Consider the following 25,405-nt stretch of genomic DNA (forward strand, 5'->3'; position numbering starts at 1 on the left):
GAGAATCCAGACTATATGTAGATATTTACCTTCTCGCAAACTTAACAGTGTTCTATTATGTTCTTGGTGCAAAGTGCAACTCCAGATGTGTCCTGATCAATCCTTTAAAAGAGAGTAAATAGGTTGCACTCAAGCTTCATCCAAGTCTGTCCCATTGCAGACGGCAGAGGCCTCCTGGTGCAGCGTCCCCTGCAAGGTCAAGGTCTGGTTTATTATTTTTAAATCACACGTTTAGATTGCCTGACACTTCCCTCCCACGCCCCCTTGTAGAGGGTTTCCCTTCACAGAGGGAAACCAGATTAAAACACTGTCACTAAAGTGCCAGCGCACTGCTCATGCACTGCTGGCCTTTGCATGCAGGAGAAGCACACTGACCGCCTGCTAATCTATCCTCAGATGGAGGTGGACGCCGAGGAGAAGCGTCATCGCACACGGTCCAAAGGGGTTCGAGGTACGTCCACGCCTCCCTGAGTCCCTGGAGGCCCCGTTCAGGGTCACCTTCATCCTGCAGAAGCTGTTTGCACGGTTCACTCTGACCCTTGCCTTGACACCTCCCTCTCGGGAATGTTCTGTGGAACAGGGGTACTTGAGATAGATGATAAATTTTTATCTATTTCCCATCTCTCTGCAGTTCCCGTGGAACCAGCCATACAAGAGCTGTTCAGGTTAGTGCTCTGCGGGTAAAATGTATCCCCATTAGCAATTTAGAAAATTCATACTTCTTAATGGGTAGACTGTACTTTCAAATTCATCGGCAGCCTGCTCATGCCTTGCTGCACTGATGAAATTAATTCCCCTGAGACTTGCTAATAAAAAGCATCCCCTAATTTTCCCTCCTTTCAGTGTTTTGGTTTCTCTCCGTCTGTCTGTGTCGCCCTCCTTCCCCCTGACGCCACAGAAGCTTTGGTCTAACCCGCCTGCAGCACGCAGCACCTGTGTAACTGATTCTTTCCTGTTGCAGCTGTCCCACTCCTGGCTGTGATGGCAGTGGTCATGTTAGTGGCAAATATGCAAGACACAGAAGGTAATGTCTGCGTTTTTTCACAATGTACTGTCTAACATGACTCGCACAGGGACCCAAACCAAACGATGGAAATGAGTGGGTAGGTGCTCTTGGGGGACAGTGAGCGTGGTACTGTCCTTTTCTCTTCTGGCATGAACTCAGTCTTTGGTCTGTTGCACAGTGGAAGCCATTCTAACCATCTCACGGGGCACAATTTAAGATAATACATAAGATGACACAAATTAGGACCAGCCTTAAACTCATTTTCCCACTTGCACGCTGCAGCTCACTAAGAACCTCCCATGTCCCATTGAGAAGGCTCCTTTCTCTTTCCCCATTTATTCATTCTGGGAGCTGCAGGATGGTAAATCACAGAGGGTAATTTAAGAGTGATCTTCCCGATCTTTCTGTAGGAACTCGGCTTCCATAATTTAACAGTTTTTCCTGGGAAACGAAGTCCAAGTCTGGCACCTGGGCAGCTGCAGGGGGAGGTTACAATGGGAGGTAAACATCAAGGACACAACACGCTAATGAGATTTTAGGCCTTAACTGATTATATTATTCTGGGATAAATGCTGGGATTTGGGTCTGTAAGAGAGATGGGCATGGAGAGCATCTAGGAGATAAGGTGGCTAGGTAATTATTGCGAAAAATGCATCACAGCAGAATGTCACACACCCAAGGCTGAGAGTCATGCAGCGACCAGCCCTTCGATTTGCTTTCCATAAGGATTCTCTTCTCTGGGACATTAATTCAGCTTTGCTTTTCAATGGAAGATTTCGGTTATGAGTTAGAAATGTTTACAGGCTGTAATAAATTTTCAGCTAATTTTTCACAAATTGGTTGCTAGGACTAAGACCGTTCAACCTAACACACCCTCAGGAGCCAGGCCCACGCAATCAATGCTCAGATGCCACAGCAGGTGCGCCCGCAGCACCTCAGGGTGACCTTCCCAGACTGTCTTTCATTTTATTTCCTTTTCAGCTGTACATTAATTTATGGGTGAAATCAAGCAATTATTTTGATTGTCCTTCAGTAAAATCAAGGGAAAAATTACAAATTACTCCCCAAATCCCTATGCTAGCAGTTAAGAAGGCAGGGAATTTTTAATGAGCATCCATGATGAGATGGTTATCAGACTTCTTCGGTTCTGCACCAAAGGAAAGGAGGGTCATTTTTTAAAGGGAATTTTGTGATTTAAAATGTTATATGTAATTTATTATATTATTGCTGTTATTGTATAAAAGAGTAAATTATTGAATTATATAATTTAAATAAGTAGTTTATTTAAAGTATTTGTTATTTTATGAAGGAATATATATGTAAATTCTTGATCTAAAAATTTATAAAAACTCCGTTGTTTACATTTTCAAGGGAAAACAAGTTAGCAAAGCACATGTGAAATCTGATTTTTTTTCTTAATCATCTCTTGATTAGTCAATAGTTAAACTTCATCATACTATTACTAAAAGAAATTATTACATTTGGCTAAAAAGTTTTAATTAGGTGTCAGCTGAATACAATTTCATAACCACAGTTTTACAGGAAAAATCACGAAGTTTCCAAAAAATTCTTTCAAACATTCATATTCTTCCCTAAAGTACATTCCGTGACACTGTGGACTGAAGTGTCCTGACATGAATGTGGAGGCGTACCTGTCTTTGAGGTCTCTTTCTCTGCTTGAAAAATGGTGCTTAGACCTGGGTTGGGAATGGTTTGAAGATGGCCAGCCTCCACCTACCTCTGAGACAGGATGCTGACGTTAGCACAGAGCACCCTGAGTGTTACAGGTGCTAAGTAGATGGAATTTTAGAAAGGATTCACAGAAACATCCAAATTGGAAATTTTTTCAACAAATTTTTAAATTTAACTTAATGTCATGATTTTTTTATTTTTATTTTTATTTTCTTGCTAGGGAATATTTGTCTTGAGCTAACATCTGTTGCCAATCTTCCTCTTTTTGTATGTGTGCTGCTACCACAGCATAGCCACTGACAGATAAGTGGTATAGGTCCATGCCCAGGAACTGAACCAGGGCCACTGAAACAGAGTGCCAACCTTAACCACGAGGCCGCTGGGGCTGGCCCCAGTAATGTCATGATTTTCACCATGAGTCATGTTGTATGTAACTATTAGAATTCCCGACATTTTAACAGAAATAGTTAATGTGTCGGAGTGGGAGAAGAACTATTGCCCAGCGTAGAGACGTAGATTCTAGTTTCCCCTTTGCCGCTAACAAGCCAAGGGGCGTCGGACAAATCACATCACCTTTGTGGACTTCAGTTTCCTCAGTTTAAAATGAGAGAGTTTTGGACTTTGTTCTGGAAATCAAATTACCATTCAAAACTTCCGTCTCCGGATCCACCTCCTCTCGGAGGACTCACTCCGGGAGCAAGGCAGGCTTTCGGAGCTTTGTGTTTTGATGCCCATATATTATCCATGATTTTTTAACTAAGGAATCACTTTCGAATTTGTTAAACTGAAAAAGTGCTCTTTGTAGTAGATAAAACTCATGTAGACATTAACATCTTTCGACTCTTGTTATTTCACATCTGTAATATTTCAATTATATCTGGTTTTGTTTTTTTCTGGTTTTAAAGGATTTCCTGCTATAAAAGCTCCTCCCCTCCAACACTTGTTCTTGCACGTAAGTGCCACACACGCCTCACCACACACGGGAGCCTGGAGCCCTGCTCTGCGTCCCTGCTGAGACCCAGGGCCCAGCAGGCCTCTTCAAATATGACCCAAGTGGCAGCCTCAGTTTGAGTTTAATGAAATTACTCACCCTTTTGTTCTTTTAACAATAATTTTTTCAATGAATGCATTCCTGATAGGGCTACAATTGCATTGTATTCACATCCCACATCAGTTCATAACCAAGTAAAAAGGCATTATTTTAGTATGTTGAAGTATCTATTTATCTGAACATGCAAAAAATAATTTGAGGCAGGTGTGGGGAATCAATGATGTAAAGAAATAAATAAAAAATTTTAGGAAATTTGATACCAAGTGATAAAAGGGTACCTACCAGTTAATCTTTATTTTTAACATAAGAATATTTCTAGAGAAATCAAATATTAATCACAATTTCAGGGTGGTGGCCCTTGATGGCTAGCCGTACTGGTTCAGTGGCTTTTGGCTTTCCATGGCAGCTGCTGACACTAATGGCCTCTTTCTTTATTATTTTCGGTATGATAGAGCTGGGGTGTGGGTTTGCAAGAAAACGAGAAGAGAGGACAGAGGAGAGTCAACCACGGTCACAGCTGAGAAAGGAGACCATAATTTGAAAAGGAATTCACAACTTCAGATCTTGGTTGAAATGGGGAGGTTATCGTACTTACTTTATTTGATGGTCTGCCTTGCTTCAAAAATTGTATTCTTGAACAATAGACAACCTATTCATGGTCATTTATGTGTGCTGAAAGTTCGTAAACAATTTGAGGAGCTGATAAACACATGGACAACTGCACAGTTAAAAATTAAAGAGATAAATTAGGAAAAACATAAAAGAAACAGAAACAATTTTACCAGAAACCCAGGATATATCAGGGTTACTATAGTTTCACATTTAGTTCTGAGTCTCCTGGCAGCGAACGCAAAAATGAGAAAGATAAATGAGAGAATTCCCATTATCTGGTACAAGCGTGGCATCAGCTCCTCAGAGTTGATCTTGGTGCCAAAGAGGAAAGTGTTTGAGTTCCCATACACCAACCAGCTGGGATCCGAGCTCAGTCAACATTTCTGTTTCCTGATGGATACAGGCCGCCGGGGCCAGACCTCTCGTCCCACTAAGCAGTATAACAGACATTTATCTTCAGAGACATCAGTAGAATCCAGACACGTGAATCTGACTTGTATTTTTCCCACCTGACGCTTTATGTTATTAGCACATAAGTATAACAAAAACACCATGGAATTTGCAGTCAGGGCCAGAAGTAACTCTCCTACTAGGAACCAAAATGCTAACTCAATCTTTTCTGTGCACAGCAAATCCGGCCTCTTCCTTTTGACTCTCATTCACATATAGCTGTGCACGTGGCTCAGCGACTCCAAGTGCACACGACTTCTCTTAATGATACTTACAGAGGCTAGAGGCATTGATGTCTCTCCAACAGAGGGTCCAATCACAGAGCTTCCTTTGCATATGCAAAACCTAATTTCAATCCTCCTGAGTGAGTTTTCCAAAGTTTGGTTCTTAGAGGCCCAAGTTCACGGGAGGGAATGCTCTGGATTCCCTCCACTCTCCTCCCTCGGTTTCCTCCTCCCCTGTGTGTGAGCAGACATGTGACATGTAACCTGGAAGCATTTAAAACTCCAGGGGTGAAAAACAAGTGCATTTTGATGGTGAATGGGTGGTTAAAAAGAAAAAAAAGAAAAACAGGAATGTTTGGAAGCCACAAACACAAAATGGTAGGAGGTTGCTGGCCTGTCCGTCTGTTGGCAGGAAGGCTCCAAGGCGAGGCATGAAGTACCAAGGCTGTGGCGGTGTGAGCAACACCCCATCAAGGGCAGGCATCTGAATGCAGAGCCCTGAGCTGATGGGACCGTCAGGGCTGGGCCTCGGGGCCTTGCACTTTCTAGTGGCCCCCAAATGGAAGACAGACATCTCAGGGAAGGGTGGGGACACGGTGAAAAGAAACCACACATATCCCTCTTTGTCTATAATTGTTCTGGCATGGTTCAGCTGCCTGATGAAGAGATGTCATTATTAATCTAGAATGTTACACGAACTGATAGCAAGATAGGAGCTGAAACGCTGAGTGTCAACGCATTTCTGCAAAAACATGCTTTTGAACATTTGATTATGGTTGAAAATTCTAGTGCGTTACATTCACAGTTTATGTTTTTTCTGCCATGTTGATACACATTATTGTTTGTGTTAAAGATGAGGTGCAAATTCATGTTTAGAAAGGGATATATCTACAGAGACTAAATTTATCACCAAAATAATGGCCAGTTTATGGTTATTAAGAATTTTTTTTTAATTTTCCCAATACAAATTAGAAATAGGAATTTATTAATATCTATTAAAGATTAATACTAAACTATGTAGAGGAACTTGAATTTTAGCCTTCCCTGTAACAGTTATACACATACCGGAACATCTGAAATTAACTAGATTTACTTACTTCTTTCTGAATAGTGATTTTTATATAAGCCTTTAACGGAGGAGAAGAAAGAGAGAGAGAGAGAGGGGAAGCCCCTAACATGGATTCATTCTTCACCTATCTGTTTTCTGAACTTTGTGAGTTTATTTCAGGAATTTAATGGATTTCATTTACATTTACCCTTCACTGCAATTTTTTGTTTGTTGAACATAGGGTTCTGATGAAATCTTTGACCCAAAATTTAGCTTTAGAGTCTTGCACACTCAACAAGCATCCAAAAGCTGGGTGACGGGCATTGGTATTATATTTAATCCCTCCCCAATTTAGAAAATTCAGAGTCAAATCAATTGATCTGGAAACTTCAAAATTAAAAGCCCCAAATGGCAGTTTTTCTTTTTTATTAGAAAATTATTGGATTCTCTCTGGCCCGTTGTGCATATTCCTTATTCCGACTTTTTTCCATTTCACGTACCTCTGCACCCACCGGTGTGATTGCCATGGCGGCAGCCGCGGGTGAATAATTGCCTGTCTTCACAGGAGCTTGTTCTGGAGCTGAAGTCGAGGGCTTGCTTCCTGATGTATGCATGCCTCATTTGGATTCTGCCAACAGCCTAGGGGCTGTATTATTCATGCCTTGACAGAGAGAGCTCACTAAAAGCCTTGGCACAGAGCCAGCTACTGGGAGCAAGATAGTGCAGCATGGCAACGTGCAACTGAGAGGAGCATCTATAATCCAAAACAAAAAAAGGAGAAACAGAGAGGAAGACGGAGAGAGGAATAGGGATCCCACTCCTCCTTTTTACCCGTTTCACATTGATAGAAATTTCATTTGCATTAAAATAAAATACTCTAAAATAATTGCATTTTTTTCTAACCACGCTTGAAAGTTTAACACAATTTTCCACATTTAATTGCAGAGCTGATTTTAATTAGTAAGGCCCTGCCTGTGAAAAATGAAGATTCACTTGGGTGCGTGGAACACATTGCAGTGTCTTCTGAATGCACTAATTAATGTATGGCTGCTGTACAACAGGGCGCTCCGTGGGATGTTTATGAAAAATTCTGTGCACGCAGCCACCCAGCCAGCCTATCTGTGTTTTACTTCATGAATCCACAGAACAAATAACTCCCCCTTCATGCTTTATGAGACATCATTGTGCATGCCATCACCCCATCCATAAACTTTATGGCATGCCTGTCCTTTTTATTATTTGTCACTGATATTATAAATCGGAAGTTAGGGTACACATATTTTAACATTAATATGATGGCTTGCACAGTTGCACATGGAGCAAAAATTTTGAGATCTGGGAACTTATTTGTATGAAGTGGAGAATCAAAACAAGTGGGTTTTCAGCATCTTCATTGTTCTGATACCTTTTTATTAACCACATGTGTGCAAACACACCACATTCAGGCAGTCTTCTTGGACAGTGTTGGCACTTAACCTTTACTGTCACAGTAAATCCCCTATTAAAAAGAAAAGGACTCCTGGCCATTATCCTAAGAAAACAATGCGCCTACTGCTCATCTATAGCACGTCTGCCCAAGCAGGCAGATCTCTGACCGTTGGCTATTTTGTTCCAAATTTTAGAATACAGTGTGACTGATTCAGTCACTTAAAACTGCGAAAGAAAACATGTAATGCATTTCAGGGTATATTTTTGACATCTGATAAAATTAAATATGATTTTTAAATAATTCCACATTAAAAGAGAAGCAGTGTAGGTATTTTCAGATAGGGAACTAAAAGCAATCTGTAGACTTGAGGAGAATCTCTAACGTACACAGCCCGTATTGGTCACGTCTGAATTTAGCAATTACAACCTCCATCTGATTCCTTGACTAATGATTAAAGACATATAAACATGAGTTTGAAATGTCACTAGAATGTACACCAGAAATTGGTGTATAATATAGCTATTGTCTGGGATTTACCCACTGAAAACCCACAGTTCAGTTCTGACCACCACCATCTGCGTTGGAATTATGGCACATACACAGCAGCCACTTTTCAGATCTGATGGGCAGAGGGTGGGGTCCTGATGTGGTGATGAAGGATGTCGGAGGGAGTCGACCCCGCCGTGCGATTATGAACACACCGACCACAACACACCTGCAAATGGCTGGCTTTGTAACCCTGAGCTGTCCTCGACCTCATGTGTGTGGAATCTCCCCTGATTCTTACTCTCAGGGACGAGACAAGGCTGACACCCTGAGTCACTTGATTGATAGATGGATCACTGGGCTCCATCCACTGAGGGGTGTGTGCTCCCCACTAATTAGAGAAGTAAGGATGGTAGGAGAGAAGGGGACAGGGACTGAGAACCCATCACGCCGATTTCAGCGAGTTCAGGTGACGATTCCAGGCAGCAGCTCTAAGTGCCTGGAATCTGCCCTCGTAACTAAGGACTCTGGAGAGCCCAGCATGGTGAGCAGCGCTGTGATCTAGTTCTTTAAATCCGTATTTGAGGACATTCACATTGTTATTATTATTATTTTTACTCACACTTTGAGAAGATGACCCTTACTAATTCTCATTTGGGAAGTCGTTGTTTCTCCTCCTTCTCTGACCTTCTGTCCTGAAGAGAAAATCGTGCTGCAGATATTAGACCCCAAAATATGATTGAAACCCCAAACTTCAGTATACTCTTCCTGCCAAAATTAGTAAAAAAGTCAGAGGAAAGAAACACTGCCTTAGCTGTAACATTGCTTTAATGCAATAAGATTTTAGTGTTTTCACCTGAAAAAGCTTCTGTATAACTTAGGATGTTTCTAGCTGCAATAAATGGAAAACCCACCTCAAACAGGCTTAAATAACACGGAATTAAGTATCTCATGTAAACTGGAAATGGAGAGGTGAGTGTCAAGTTCAACTCAAGGGCCTTCTGCTCCATCACCCGGCACCTCTCTTGCAATCCTCTCAGCTCCTGTGTTCTTAGCTTATCACGGGAAAAAACTAAAGTTGTGTCTGGCTGGACAGTTGCCCCCTAACATCCATAGGAGGCTGGAGGGGGTCATTTCTAGACGCTCTCTCAGAAGAACGAGGAGGAACTTTCTGAGAAGCCACCAACACCATCCTCAGGCTCAAGCGCTCCAGCTGGTCTGTAACCGTTCCTGAGCCGTCCCTGAGAAGCAAACGTGATTGCCCTTGTGACTGTCAAGCCATCTCTGTAGCTGGAGCCTTCATCAGCTTCCCCTAAGGCAGGGGTTCTCAAAGTAGGGTGCCCTGACCAGGAACATCAGCGTCATCTGGGAACTTTCTAGAAAGGCAAATTCTTGCCACCTCCCCTGAACCTGCTGAATTAGAAGTTGTAGAGGGGCCCAGTAGTCTCTGTTTTTGCTACCCCTCTGGGGATTCTGATGCTCTGCCTGAAGGAACAGGCCAATGTGCACAAAAGACCGATACCTGATTAGACGGAGTTTTCCAGAAATGGGGAAGAGGGGAATTTGTTCCAGGTAGGCACCAGCAAATAAAGCCAAGAGCAAATATGAATTTGAAAACCAAAGCATACAAGCCTGGAATGACAACCAAAACTGGGCCCCAAAGCTACCTTACAAATCTGTGCCAGTCCCTGCTCCCTCCTTAAGATCCAGTTGTGGCCCAGGAACCTCTAAATCACCAACAGATAAACTTGTGCAGACTCTGAGCCAGAGTCCAACACATAGACTTGTGCGGACTCTGCTCCACCTCACAGACTGCAGCCTGCATGCGTCACATCCCTCCTAGCGGCCCCTGGACACGACCCCAATGTTGCTGCCACCCAGCTTCGCTCCAGAGGCCTTCCGGTGGCTGGGGAGGATGACTTCTAATCGGGACAGCATTATCTTCCATGTCACTCTGTTCATACCATGCATTTATGACCTGGCAATCAGGGAAATATTTAAGAGTGCTGAAGCAGCTGTCTGTCTGGGGAAGGATGTGGCAGACTGCTTTGGATAGGGTCAGGGCCGTGAACCAGGCAACTTCTCCAGGCCCAGCCTTGTTCCACATTAGGATCCCCCAGAGCAATCACAGGGCTTCAGGTCACACACGAAGGTGGGGTCCAGAGGTTCTGGCTGCTCGGAGCCCCCAGCCAGCCGCCTGCCTGTGCATGTGCCCTAGGCTAGGGCGCTGTCTGAGAGCGAGGCACTGCAGTCACCTGACCTTTCTGCCCTGCAGCCTCAGCCTGGACAGAGCCTGTGGCCAGGAGCATCCAGGATTAAAGGGGCATAGCAGCTCAGCTGAAGGACTCCCTGGATGCGTCCTGGGGATCATGTGAAACCCTGTGGAGGTGTGCGTTTCCCCCATTCAGAGGATTGCCTGGACCCTGTGAGCCTCCATGAGCCCCTGTGGACCTCAGAATGGAGCATTAAGATAAACGCACCTCCCTTTCCTCAGGGAAAGCTCTGAACTCCACCTGTATAATTCAACAGATTTTAAAAGATCCACTCATTGTAATTTAGTAGCCACTCTGCAGGCTGTGAATACTATCTAATGCTATATTTGACATCACCAGAGATACGCTTCATATACAAGTGGATGCATTTCCTAAAACTCTAGGGAGGAGAGAGTAGGGAGGAAGTCAGCATCCTGGAAGAAATTCTGTTCATAAATAATGCATCATGATTCAGCGATGCTCTCGGATCGCTTCGTTAGCCCCTCAGCCAATCCCACGGCTTGTCGTGCTTCTGAATGAACAGCCTGTGTTCCCCTGAGAGCCCAGGGCAGGAAGAGGGGGCAGACAAGACAGGGGAGAGGAGTGGGCAGCTGCAGGTCCACTTATCCTTTGGGAGCCGTATGACTACGCACTCCGGGCAGGAACTGACAGCTAAGAGGGCCGGGTGGTAGACCCAGCGACCTGGAGCCAGGGTCTCAATTGTAGCTTGTGCTTCACTCGGTGTGACCCACTGTTCTCCTGCAAGTCGGGTAGAGTTGATAATGGAGCAGCTACTTGGCCTTGTGTCTAGGAAAGAGACTCCATTCCAAGGATGGGGGCAGAGAAGGTGTGGAATGCAGATGTGGGGCCGCTCAGAGGAGAGGGCATGGGGTTACCGTCCAGCAGACCTGTCTTTCATCCTAACTGGGGCCTGGGCTGGCTGTGTCAGCCTGCCATATGCAGGGCACCCAGTGATGGTGTGGGAGCTGCCGGGAAGGAGACTCAGCAAAGGGCACCCTGGGCTCCTCCCCCTTCCCTTTGGGAGCCCCTTCTGCGGCACTCATAATCCCGTGTAACAAAACAGCAACAACCCCAGCAGCAGCGACTCTGGGAAGCACTTTGCAGTTGAGAAATCTGTGACCCTGGACTATGTCATCAGTCTCTGCAGCCCCCCATCTGGAGTCATGTACTTCCTCGGCGCACAGCGCCCCCGCTAGAGCTGCTCTTCCACTCCACAGTGACGATTTCTCCCAGCTCCGGTCAGCTCCCTACTTCCCTGCCATGGCGTGGCCCCGAAAGTACTAATCTGATTCGTACAATGAGGCGCACAACGCTTTGAGTGACGTGAATTGAACTTGCCCTGAGGCGAGCACGGATTTTGTCAGAGAAGCTTCTTAAATTAACTCAAATTGATTTCTAAGAAAAGATGGTGGAGGCAGAGGAGAGGAGATTTTGGGGGCTGGGGCTTTCACTGGAGCGCCCTCCACCCAGGAATCCAGAGCACCTACCTGGGGTCTCGCTGCCCTGGACCACGTGCAGGTGCTGCCTTGGGATTTGATGCGCGCAGCACAGCACAGGCTCCTGGCCTCCAGCTCAAACAGGGAAGGGAGAAAGACGTGGGCTCTTCCAGCTTTGAAGCACTTCAGAACCTGAAAAGATAAAAAGGCATTTGCTTTTCAGATTTTCTTAACTGATTCTCCCAGGGAATTGTATCGGCAAGAGAAGCCAAAAGCAATACTGCGTGGGCCAAAGGTGATCTATGATGAAAGCGGGGGAGGTGCTCCTTTCCTGGAATAAGACTAAAAGCAAAGCTATGAACAAGATAGAAATGGAAATGGGGGCAGCTTCTTAGGAATATCTGTTGTGTTATGGTCACTGTGCTCAGCCCAGAACAATGTGGCATTTGCCCAGAACATCAGTAACCATTATTACATTTTTTTTTTGATTTTTAGTGCCTTTTTTGCTACTTTTTAAGTTATTGTCATATCATAGATGTAAATTTGTATTTCTCTTTTTATTTTTACTTAACATTATAACGTGGGCATTTCCAATGTCATTACACATTTTAATTTTAGTTTTAATGGCTAACTTCCATCCTGTGGTTGCATTGTAATTTATGCAACTCTTCTCTTATTGTTGGAACTTATTTAGGCCTTTTTTCTTTTTTACTTTTCCATGTTATCAATAATATGTGAGAAGTATCTTTCCAGATAATTTTTATGACCTTTTGATACTTTCCTTGGGGTAGACTGTCATAAGGAGGAGCATTGGGTGGAAGGACACAAGGACATGGGCTGTGTTAAGAGTTTCCAGGACGATCAGACCTCCCGCCAGCGGGATGGGGGGACCCGCCTGTTATGCTACCGCAGATAATACGGAATACAATTCTTTTAAAAATGTTTCCTTCCTATTCAAAAAAGAATTTTCTTATTTGTAAAAGGATCAATTTTTAAAGGATCAATTGATAATTTTTTTCAACAATGTCTTTGCCAGAAAATTCTGGAAGAAGGCATGTTTCTCAGTTTAAGCCACACCTTTTACCTTGTGGAGAATGTTCTTGCCTACTTAGGTTTGTCGACGAAAATAATCCATAACCAATCTATAAATGAAAATTTGGGTGAGTTTATTCTGAGCTGAAATCTGAGGACCATGGCCCGGGGCTTTCTTCCCGAAGGAAGAAAGGGCACCAAAGAAGTGAGGTGTACAGAGTGGTTATATACCCCCAAACAGGACGTTTCACATATGATTGAAATGTCCCTCCCACAATAGTCACAAGATTGCCCTGTGGGCGCAGCACTTGATGGACACAGCAGGTAGTGGGTCTGCTCTCTCAGAGGGCATAGCAGGAGGCAAGTCTATTGTCTCGAGCTGGGCCGTCACAGGTGAGCACAGCAATCAGTTTCTAGCCTAAGGAAAGATGCTTAATCCTTAAAGAAATGCCAACGTTGGGAGGGGGAGGGAAGTTGCACCTTTATCTCAGAGGCTTTTGTTCTTGCCATAGGGAATAGCTAAAGCAGATATACAATGCGTGCTCAATGGCTCCCTTTTGGAAAGACAAGGTCAGGCCGAATTAGGTTTACACCAAATGGCTTCCTCATATACTCCAATATATCCTATTATTTGCCATATTTATTTGTCATTTGCCATTTTTATTTGTCAGGTTTGCCTGACTCCCCTCCCAGCTCCCTTCCCCTAGACTGCACCCAGGGTGATTGTCTCCCACAGCTGAGGAACTGGTGCTTGGTGCCTGGCAGAGGATGAAACGCATCACTCTCATTCCTTCTCTGCCCCAGTTACCTGGCTCACCCCTCCCCGACACCCGCTCAGCCTCCCATTCCAAGCTCTCAAGCTTAGGGTGCAGAAGAAAGTCGAATGGCTAGCCACCAAAGCCACAGGTGAGAGTATGCCAGTGCAGGGACACAGCACAGGATAAAAGGCAACTGTGCCCCATGCCCCACAGTGCCCACAAGTGCCCTTGGTCAGCCTGGGCTCCCCGGCCAGCCTGCTCCCAGGGCACCTAGCAGTGCCTTTCTGCTGCGTCCTCTGCCACCCTGGAAACAAGCACCATGCCCTGGTCCTCTTTGCATTCGCATTGGCCAGCAAGTGACCCTGCTCTCCACGAGCTCAATCAGTGCTGCTTCATTCTAACTCGGAACTGTGAGTAGTGCTCAGATGCTTTTGTCTTGCCTCTCGATTTGCCACGTTTCTTCGTGATTTAACTTCAGGACGATGGAAGAATCTTCTTCAGCCACAGCTGTAATGCCTTAAGACAGCAAGATGAAGCCACCTAAAATGTCCCAGCTTCGCATGTACTGGGAAGGGATGGAACAGGCAGGCGTGGCCCTGGTCCCCTGCCCACCCAGTGCCTCCGCCCTTGATACTGACAGCACCCTACCGCTACACACTCGGAAGCTCACTGCAACCTGGATGAGACCTACCAGTTATTCCATGCACTTGGATAAACTCTGGTCCAATTTAATCTTTTAAAGTCTTCTGAGTTTATCTTCTGCATGTAGCACAAAGCCTGAGGCTGCTCCTCCTCCCTCTAGCCATTCTCTACTCTACGAGCTTTGGAAAGTTCTCCAACTCTTTGCATAAGTAGAGCTACCAGCGACCAGAATATCCTGGTTAATTTAATGTTCTGGAAACTGATGGTTCACGAGCTCCCGTGGTTGTTTCTGTCCTAGTTATCGGAGTAAAACGTATGAGCAGGCCCTCCCAGTGCAGTACGGAGTGCCTAGCGAATGCCACTGATGGCAAGTGAGCACTCTCTCAGTGGTCTGTCTTCATGGCCTTAGACCACAGGCCCCTTGAGAGCAGTGACCTTGCCTCAGTCGCCTCCGACAAGCCCCACCGTGTAAGCCTTTCACACAGCACAGCCCCCGTTCCTTGCAGGCTGCAGACGTGTGAGCTCAGCAGGCTGCAGACGTAGAGGAAGGTCGTGGTGGGTCCGCCTTTATCCCTGATGCCCTGAAAATTGTCATTAATTTTAAGTCCTTGATGTGGGCTATATTTTTCTTGATATCATCTAAAAATGTATCATAGTACAAAATAAATCTAGTTAGTTTAGTTTTTTTAAACTGTAAAATGTTGCCCTTTTTTTCTGGAGCAAAAAAAACAATTTATTGTACTTTGGAAGCATTTTCTTAGATTAGTTTTTGCCGTTACTGAAGTTCCAGGTCTGAACATTATATAAAAGTGTCTATAGATTCTAAAATGATAGAAATTCAGGCAACAGGCCTCAGGGCTCAGCAGCATGGCCTGGGACCCTCTTCCTTTCTCCCTGCCTTCCTCCAGCGAGGTGCCTCTGCTCCTTCATTTAGAGTCTCTCCAACTCTCGGCTGCGGCTGTCAAGAACTCAGCCTGACAGTGTGCGCATGGAAGGTTCCAGCATGGCACAGGGAATGCCATCCTGGAAGCCTGGAGATCTTGCAGCAAGACCAGGAAGGAGCGAGCAGAAGGAGAGGCGGACCTCCAACCCAATGCCGAAACTCACCTGATTGCTTTATTCCAGGAATTATTATACTTGTTAGGGAATTGCATCAAGGCAAGTGTGAAATGGTCTCCTGTTTCCTGGCCAGGTAGAGGATGATATGACTCTGCAGATTACTAAAAGATGTCCTGTTGTGCTAATTATTGAGTGTTTAGGGACAAGGAGACATCCCCTGCCCTGGAAGTATTTATGATGGAAAGTGTGCGAGTGACAGAGATGCACACATGCACCTGGACGTACAGGCTGGCAGGAGAGGGGTGTGTGCAGGGAAGCAGGAGGAAGGACGGTGGGAGCAGCGCTGGAGACGTGAGCACGCACAAGGAGCCTTCTTGAGCTGCCAGGAGGGTTTCACATGAGACCCCTGCCACATGCTCCAAAAAACTAAGCGGGAGACCAAGATTCGAGATGGCCAAAGATTGCCGGCAATATCATGTTTAATTTGTTCATACCACTATAAATGTGAAGGGTACTATGCATGCTGACCTTTATCTAAGAAATGGCTTGAACACAAAAATTCCAAATTTGATGGCATTTTGGAAAATGGAGGTTAGAAGACTCGTATTTAGTCCTCGGCTTTGGTTCTAACTAGCAGTAGGACCCAGGACCATTACCTCACCTCCCTGTGGATGTGAAATACAGATGGACGCCAGACTCCTTCCAGGTTTGGTCTTCATTCTGCGTTATTCACTTGCCATATGATTCTTCACTTTCCACCAGGATCCATCCCACTTCCTTTAAAGAGTAGCTTCCTTTTCTGCATTTGAAATGTTATCTACACAAACTTCTGTGAAGCACTGGCTGTAAGCGGCCTTTCCATCACTGCACTGTTTCTGCCCATGGAGAAAATTTCCTTCCCAAATAGACTGTCACCGACTCCTCAGAAGATAGAGGAATCCTCTTTCTCTGGCTCACTGTGGTATCTTTTTCATTGCTGGCTCACTGTGGCCGTGCATTAAATGCTTGCCAGAAAATGTTGTCACCTATGAACAAAAGGATGCTAAAAAGGGAAAATGATTGAAAAAATAGAAGAACAATTTCTCCATGTAAACAGATTGGGCTAGGTTTAGTTCTATCCAAATTTATAAGCCATAGTAAGATATTATGTCTTTTCCTTGGAGAAAGGCTTCTTGATTAACAGCCTAATATGTATTGCCTCCACCCCACATGTCAAGGACTCTGCCATGCACAGAAGAGTGTGGCCCAGAGGCAAGGAAGCCGTGTCTCCTCTAAAGGAGCTGCAGACTCCCTGGGTAATCACAGGTGGGAGACGACATCCCAGATGCTGCAGAGGAGTCTGTCAAGGGATGAGGGCATAGAGAAGAAAGGGGACTGCACTCTCCTGGGCTGCTCAGTCCTCGGGGGAGGAGACTGTCCTCTGGCCAGTGAGGGGTGTGCGCATGGGAGAGCTTCCCATACTCAGTCACTCCTTCCTCAGTCAGTCAAGCTATTTGCTAAGCCTCTGCAACGTGACAGCTGTGGGCTCAGGTCTCCATAGTAACAGATAAGTCTCAGGCCCCCAGACACTTTCAGGGCCCCAGGGCAGAGGACACACAAGAACTCAGGAGCACCAGCCCACTGGGCTGCTGAGGCCGAGGAGAGACTTGACGTGTAAGTAGGCTTCAGCCCATCAGGGCAGGGTGGGGGCAGTGAGGAGAGAAAAGAAAGCAGGTCCTCAGTGAGCCGGTGACAGCCCCTACAGCTGTGCATGGGTGCATCAGGGGGAAGCGCAGCAAGGAAGGAGGCCGTGGCCGTAAGAGGGATCCCCATCACAGAAGGTCCCCCATGTCGAGACAAGGAGATGTGGAAGCCCAAGCCTTGGGATGGCAGTTCAGGGGGGAGGAGGTGCTGGGACCGTGGTCATAGAAGGTCTTCGATGGCACTTTGAGTGTTTAGATTTTATCCTCTCAGGAAAAGAGAGAACTAGAGAGAGAGGAAAGAGGACAAGGAGGAGGAGAATGGAAGGAAGGAACGAGGCAGGGAAGGTAATGAGGATGCTGTACAAAGATGACCTGTCAGCCCTGTGGTCAGTGAATCAGAGGAGATGAGAGGAAAGGAAAGCTCCCCTTGACCCAGGTGAACAATAACCAGCCTGACTGCGGCGGGGCAGGTGCAGAGAGAGGAGTGCAGTGGCAGCAGGACTCAGAAGCTGATTGGGCGAGCGTGCCAGAGAGGAGGGGTCGCTTAGATCCAGGTACTGCCTTCTCAGATACCTAATTCAGTGCAAGCCCAGGAACCGGAGGGAGTATGGCACACAATGCGATAGTATGTGCCGCAGCTGACATTTTCACATTCGTCTCAAGTCCTTTGTGCAAGAAGGCGGTCTCTCAGTATGTTTGCAGCTTGTGTGTACTCTTACACACACAAGAACATTCTATCATCCTCATTTTATATGGCGACAACGGAAGCTCAGTGGGGTCAAACACCTTGCTCAGGTCCCAGGGACAGGAATGCATAAGCTGGCTCACAATTCAGTTCTTTCCATTCCAGATCGCATCTCCTTTTCACGACACCTGCATCCCTTTTGGCCCTGTTTCCACTTTGACATAAATGCCATTGCCTTCTAGTTCTTTATTTCAATGGTGGGACCTGGAACCTGGATAAAGTCCCAGGAATCTGAGATATGATGAGGGTCCTTCTTGAGTAAACTGAAGCTAAGATGCCACAGCGGCTACGGGCCCGCTCCCACCTTGAAAACCACCAAGAGCAACCTGATGACACACGGGAGAAGGAGGGCCAGGCGCAGCCACCAACTTGCAGAACTGCTGTTCCAACATATCCTGAGGTCAAGCCCTCTTTTTATGGAGGATCTTTCCAATTTCTACAAATGCAATAACTTCCTCAGCACATGGGCATTTTTCAGGAGAAAAGTGGGCAAGTGTCTCCAGGTGGACGTTTTCCTGCTGGACCAAGGCCACTTCTACCTGCAGCACACTGCAGCTCTGCCACTGTCCTCACAGTTGGCCAGACAACCAACTCACCCCAGATAATGACACCCAGTTCCACCTGTGAGGACCCAGCTCGGGTACCAGCAAGAGAATCTCAGCCGGTCTGCACAGCGCACAGCTCACTCGTTGGTTGCTAACCACTTATGTTTTCATATCCAGAGATTTAGCACATCACCAGGGCAGGATGGAAACTATTGGGGCTGGTGCAGAGTGCTTAGGCCCGTGGAGAGGAATTGTTTCTGTGTGAGCATCATTTTAGGAGAAACAAAACTTCTGTGGGATACAGGTCTTCGCCCAGAGTGTGACCTCCCTGGAGCTGGGGTACCAGTGGGTCCTGGAGTCTGAGCCAGAGCCCACAGATGGTGCCCACCCTTCAGCGAGGCCTGAGCTTGGTGTCTGCAGGGACCGTTCTCCTGAGACAAAGAGAGAGAGGCCAGGACTGTTGGCCTGCCACCTCTTCTCCCTGCAGACCCACAGAGGGCAGGAGAGGGGCAGCAGAGGGAGTCTGAGTTCAGCCTTCTCCCAGGGGCATTGAGGTCCGTTCTGGGCCACATCGTAAATCATGAGACCCCAGGAAGCCCAAGTGCATGTCATTGTGAGGGAACATCTCTGAATGGCTCACAGGCATGCTTACTTCATTGTAGGATCTAGCCTTTTAGCTTCAGGTTCTGTTTTGGGGGGAGTTTTTTCCAGCAGTAAGATGATATGACGCCTATTGACTTTCTCATCATCAATTACCATGTTAGTATCTCTCACACTGAGAAGTGACATCCCCAAATGGGTCCACACTCTGTACACAGGTCCTTACTCATTTCTCTTTAGTATCTGATAGTTTTTAGTTGATGAGACTGACCTATTTCAAAAAACACGTGGGGGACCCCATTGCAATAGGAATTGTGAAAGGACACACCATAGAATCCTAGAAGGAAGGGATGTTGGCAATCTGGCAAGTCCACTGAAACTCGCACGTACTCCCCAGTAAAAGCCTTACGTGGAACAGGAAGGCCCTGATGTAAGAGGGGCCCCGAGACAACTGGTCTTTAGTCCTGGTTCCAGAAAACACCCTTCAAGACCCCTCTGATTAGCTCCTTCCTTTTGTAGATGAGGAAGCTGAGACCCACAGTGATGGAGTGACCCACTCGAAGTCACGCAATAAATGAAGAGTCTTCAAATCCAGCTCTTCTGGTCCCAAACCAGTGTCCTTTCCCCGAGTAAGAAGTGGGAGAATCTCTGCATTTGTGGGACTAAGATTTATCTTTCTACTCACAGGGAGGAGGGGTAGGCAGTTCCTAAGAAAACTGATAGAAAACAAGAAAAATTCTTGGCTGTTTAGTATTATTAAATGTGGAAACAGATAAAACGATTTTAGGCTCCACGTAGCAGCATCATTTATGTTCAACCAGCTGAGTTGGAGTCCACTGGTTTTATTTCGAAGCCGAGAAAGCACTCCTGCCATAGCCACCTCCTCTTCCTCAGGCCCCTCAGCAGGTTGTCTGCACAATGGGAAAGAAGTAATACCACACCTCAATAGAAAGATGAAAAGCTCTGCGACTTTCACCCCAGATCTTATCCCGGGTGCCATGAACTAAGCAGGTTTGGCTGCAGTTGCAGATGCCCCTTCGGAAGACTGTCCTCTTCCCATGGACGACGGTGGGGAAGGGGGCTGGGGGCTACGAGGAAGACTGTGGCTTCGCTAGACAGCACTGCATGGGGTGCTGTCGGAAATGGTTAGAGCCTTTTCACCAAGACATCTCATCTCACCTCTCACTGTAAGTGAGCCATCCACTCATTAAAACAAAAATAAATGAATAAATAAAAGCCACGCTGAGGGCCTACTATGTGCTGGGTCCACATTCTAAGACAGTCTTTCTCCTTGTTACCCAAAGACCTGTGCAAGTTCAAAGGAATTCAGAGATCAGAGGAGTAAAGACCTACAGCTCAAAAGTTAGTGTGAAGAAGATAGACAGAGCTGGCTTACACACACACACACACACACACACACACACGCACACTGTGACCTCACACCCAACTGAGACTCCCAGTGCCGTCAGATCTAAATAAATCAGCAGGATTGCTGCAGTCTGCAGCACCCCACCCCAAGCCAACTGCTTGTGCCATATCCCTTCTTGTTGGACGTCCCAGAAGGCCAGACCACTGTCACCACCTCACTGGGCGTGTCCCCTGAGGGCATCTCCCTGCTCACAGAGACAAACAAGCTGGAGCTAGATGAGACAGAGACACTGTAGTTCAGAGACTCCAAGACAGACCTCAAAAGGAGGAGCACGGTGGATGTTTTGAACTTGTCTTCAAAGCACCTTTCCTGTGAAATCCTACTCCCTCATTTGAAGCAAACAGGGAACTTTCAATTGCTTTTTATCAGTTATGTGTGAAAGCAGAATCACAGGTGCCACACCAGCGCTGTCCATCACAAGAGAATCTAACATCTGAGTTTAGGAAAAAGAGTGGGGAGTTCCGGGGATGATGGAGATCCGTAGCCTTGAATGCAGCCTGTGACAAAGTGCAGCCCCCACAGCGGCAGGGAGCTCTGTTAAAGACACGACCGGAGTTGCGTTTGCACAGACGGGGTATCTTAGAGCTGGGCAGTAAGCGTAATAAGAAACCCATTACATGCTTTCTTTGGACAAGTATTTCTAATGGTTATTAGAAAAGTAAATAACTCGAATCCAAATAGCTGTATCCAGCTGAAGTGTCACCCAGACACTGGATGGGAAGCCCTAATGCAGGCGGGTTTGCTCATAAGGTCCCGCCTCACGAAGAAAGTGCAGGCACAACAGCTTGTAGCTAACCAGTGCCGCTGAAATTACAACCAAGGCCACACCATGGAGAAAACATTTTAATCCTCTTTATAATGACCAGATTTTAAGGCTCACTATTGTAACCCAGTGCCCAGTAAACTACGGAGAAGCTTTGAAAATTTATGTGGAGTAAGAGCTTGTATTTTGTGTGCAATAACTTACTAGAAAATGCGTATTTAAGAAGTTTCACAATTTCTATGAGAGACATACTTTGCCGGGAGTGTGTATGTGTGTGTTTGTGTGTATGTATATATACGCATGTGTGTCTATATGTATATATAAAATGTTGCATTTCTGTCATGTATTCATATACGATCATCAGAATGATCATATTTCCTTGAACGAAGAACGTTCAAGTGCGTCTCCTCTATCCTCAAGCTAAATGTGTAAACATCTCAATCCTTCAACTACAAGAATTTTAAATATTTCACAATTGAAGAATTTCTTACCAACCATTTAAAGACAAATAGATACTGTTTCTTAGAGCATCTGAAGAAGAGGAATCTAGTATGTGTTTGAGGAAGAGTAGGAAATCTTCCGTATTTTCTTATCTATTTGCCCCTAAGGCAAAGAAGTAATTGGTAGAATCATGAATTCTTGTATAACTTGCTTCTCAGTTCTTCTGTAATTGCTGGTATGCAAGGTAATAGTACTGGTGTGACTTCGGGAGCTTGAGAGTATTACTGTGGTCCTAAGAGTTACTGAGGTCTTAAGTACCTGTGGTTGTACAAAGTGGGACAATCACTTGCTAATGATGTTGTCACAGTTGCCACCTCAGGCATCGAGTTTCTTCTTCTGGACTAAATACAGACTGGACGGTCTGTGCTGCTGTTACTGTTAAATGTCACGTAGCACCTTTCTGACTGAGAGTGTTGGTGTCAACCTGTAAATATTCAGAAAGGTAAAGCTGAAACTGATAAGCAGTTAACAGCCTAACTATGCGTGGTGTTCATTTCCAGTGATTTTCTCTCTGGACGTGTTCCTTGAAGCTAACATCAAGCAGGCTGCCTAAGGGGCAGTTAGTACTAGGAATGTAGAGTGCAGGTAGGTCCCCAGTAGGAGCATTTTTTTCTGACCAATGCTCATTTCAGCTTTCATTGTGCCCTGGCAGAAGAGGTGCTTGCTTAGCAGGCAGGAAGTCCAGCCACATTCTGATTTCGTGCATCACTTAATCTCTCTGGCCTTAGTTTCTTCCTTTTCTAAGTGAACAGATGGATTAAGTGATTTCTGGAGTTCCTCTCTTCTCAAGGCTCTCCCGTTCTGAGGGTACCATCTTGGTGAATAGTGTCTCTTAGCACAAGTCACTAGCTCATAATGAACTGGCCACTTCAGGAACTCCTGTTAACTATCTGAGATTTTTAGCTAAAATAGAAAGGGCCTAAGCATATTTATATAGCAGTTTAATTTGCCTATCTTACTGCCAAGAGGTAGATTGGCTGTTGAGATAACTTAGCTTACATTCCCAACATTCTAGTCTTGTAAATGGCAAAGATTAGTAAATGTTGTTTTGTAGAGAGAGAGGAGATACCATTTCACTGAAGGCCAGATACTGATGGAACACAAAGATTAGCAGGCCCATACCAGAAGTGTCCGTAATATCAATCAATAGAAACAAATGCTGAATCCCCACTCCTTGGCACAACGGGAATTTAGAATAATTAATTACATGACACTGTCACTAAAGCCAAAGAGAAACGGTTAAATTGAGATAAGATGAGCACACATGAAAAAGTCAAGAACAATACGAGGTAGTTTACAAGATTGATGCTAAAGATCTAATGGCACAGCATTCTTAAAGGTGGAGGATCCTGAATTCTAGACCAATCAGGAATTACTTTACAGAGAAGGCAAAACTTGAGACGGTCTTGTAGGGTCGGTATAAGAGGGTATTTCAGGCCAGAAGAATCGTGAATGAACACAGAAGTGTAGGTTGAGAATGATGGAAAATGGGTAACCACAATGAAGGATGAAGGTAGGCATTTAGTGGAATCTATAATTGTATAGAAAGGATATAGTCATATTTTTAAAGTTCTTGAAAATTAAGTAGATGATGTCCAAGTTCAAGATACGGTTCAATACACTTATTAGCTAGTACTGCCTTTCAGACCTCACTAAAATGACAACAAAGAGTTTAGTTCTTAAAGGCAAAAAGACAGTAGGAAAAGTAATGGGAGAGGAGGGAAGAGCATCAGAATTTTGGAAGCTAGAAAACAGAGACTTGTGCACTGTTGACCTAACAGACGTCCTGCCCCTCAACAAAAGCTGAATTCTAGGCAGCACTGAAGAAACCTGAGAGGCAGCCTGATGTTACTGTGGAACCCCCTAAAGCCTGAGAAGTGGTGGGACCGGGGACTTCTGGAGGTGTTGGTGACCATGGATCTGAAAGCTGTGACACTAGCTTTATGTTTGTGGAAGAAGCAGACACCCAAGCTCCCACCCTGCTCCATGAAAGGAAGGAACCAACCCTCTTTCTCCCTAGAGATTTAATGAGCTTAGAGAATTGTTCTGTCAAGAGAATAAAGCATAGAGCTTATCACTGGGGTCTCCAGACAGTTTAGGGCAAACAGGAGGGCTTAGTGGGCAACCGTGCACTCAGTGTTGAGACCCTGGGTGTCTCCCACACTAGATTTAAAGCATATTGTCTGCCAGGATTGTACCCTCCACTGGGAACATGGAAGAGCCTTCTCTGGGGAATCTGACCAACCTAAGAGGGAAAAAAAAAATACTTTGTGTTGTGTTACTTGGCAAAGCAGCGTCGTGAGATCACTCTACCTGAAGCTCACAGTCAACACATAGTCCTGCCCTAACTGTGAGTGGACGGTCAAAGATCGGACAGGGAAAAGCCTCTAAGATGAAGACAAGAAAACAGAAGAAATAGCTTGAAGAAAACAGAGATTATATAGTGAGAAGACTTTCCAAAAAAATGTAATATTTTCAAAGAAATGGGAAGATAATTTCTTTAGCAAACAATTAGAAACTCTAAGAAATTTAGAAAAGTGAAAGATAGTAAGAAATGAAAATTGAAGAGAATGCTTGAGGATAAAATTGAAGAAATCTCCCAGTTAGAAGGACAAAACTATGGGGAAAAATAGGAGAGAAAAGATAAGACAATGGAAAAACCAGCCCAGAAAACACAACATCCAAATAATAGTAATTCGGAACAAGAGACCAGAGAAAATAGTAAGGATAAAATAGTGCAAGAAGCAATTCGAAAATTTCCCTGAACTGACTTTCCAGATCAACACAGCCCACCAAGTACCCAGCACAGGAGATGAACTATCACCCCACCAAGAGATGCATCAAGGAGTCTCAGACTCCTGAGGCAAAGAGGAGATCCGAACAGCTTCCATTGAGCAGGGACAAAAAGCTAGGATTCATACAAAGGATCCAAAATCAACATAGTATTGGACTTTTTGACATGATCGCAGGAAACTGGAATATAAGGAAGAAAACTCAGTTCTGAGGGAAAAGGCTTTGCGATTTAGAATTAGACACCCAGACAAACCGTCAGTTCAGTGGAAGGGTAGAGCAAAGACATTTTGGACACGCAAGGTCTCAGAAAATGTCCCCTCCATGCACCCTTCCTCACTAAGCATCTGGAGGATGAAATCCACTCAAATGAGAGATGAGAGAGGAAGAGAAACCTTGGGTGCAGAACACGGGAGATTCAACACAGGGAGGAGGGAAGGGCATTCCCATGCAGATGGTGATGGGGATTCCAAGATGGACAGAGGCCTAGGGTAGACTAGTTAGAGCTGGTGAGAAAACTCAAAGAGACTGATGGAAGGGCTAATGGATCTGAATTTATGCAGAGTTTCATACACCTGGGGGAAAGTTTGGAAATTGAGTGATCAAGAGTATGTAGAAAACTAAAAATGTAGTAATACAGGGAAAATTAAAGTTATGCAGGAAAGAAAAGTACTCACAGTATATTACCTGGTTCTGTTGCTCTGTTGTGTTCGCATAATACCAAAAGTGAATGTTGATCTAACCAAAATCATACAATAGTCAGATTAGGAATTTCAGGGTACTAAAAGTGCACTTGTTTACTGGAGGATGTAGGTGGGGGTGGAGCTGCACTGTGAAGTCAACAGAGAAAGCCTAAAAGTAGGAAATCAAGAAGTAGTAATACATATAAGCATTTATTTAGGAAATTAGTAGAAGACCAAAAGAATCAGCTCGAATTTTGAAAATGGTTACTTTGGAGAATGGAAATTCACTAAGGGTGAGAATTGGAGGGCTTTTCAAACTGGTTGCCTCTTCAAACTATGTGCAAATAAAAACGAATTTAAAAACCAAGCAGAGGAGTGTAAATAGGATTCAGTGAAGAAAAGCTACTGATGAAATCTGAGTAGAGGACGGACCTGCTCAAAGTTGTAATTCAAGAAAATGTGTTTGACT

The 25,405-nt window shown here is 45.1% G+C and overlaps 1 protein-coding gene across 1 annotated transcript in view; it reads left to right on the top strand.

The window, feature by feature from the left end:
• The first annotated feature begins 396 nt into the window (after positions 1-396).
• Positions 397-25,405, top strand: part of MYT1L (myelin transcription factor 1 like) — a 155,501-nt gene continuing 130,492 nt past the window's right edge. Inside the window, exons 1-3 of the mRNA XM_046660145.1 lie at positions 397-451; positions 632-665; positions 962-1,024. Of these exons, the coding sequence (XP_046516101.1) occupies positions 397-451; positions 632-665; positions 962-1,024 (152 nt within the window). The remainder of the gene's footprint in view (positions 452-631; positions 666-961; positions 1,025-25,405) is intronic.

Source organism: Equus quagga, chromosome 5 (genome assembly GCF_021613505.1).
Source record: "Equus quagga isolate Etosha38 chromosome 5, UCLA_HA_Equagga_1.0, whole genome shotgun sequence".
In the NCBI taxonomy this organism is placed as follows: Eukaryota; Metazoa; Chordata; class Mammalia; order Perissodactyla; family Equidae; genus Equus; species Equus quagga.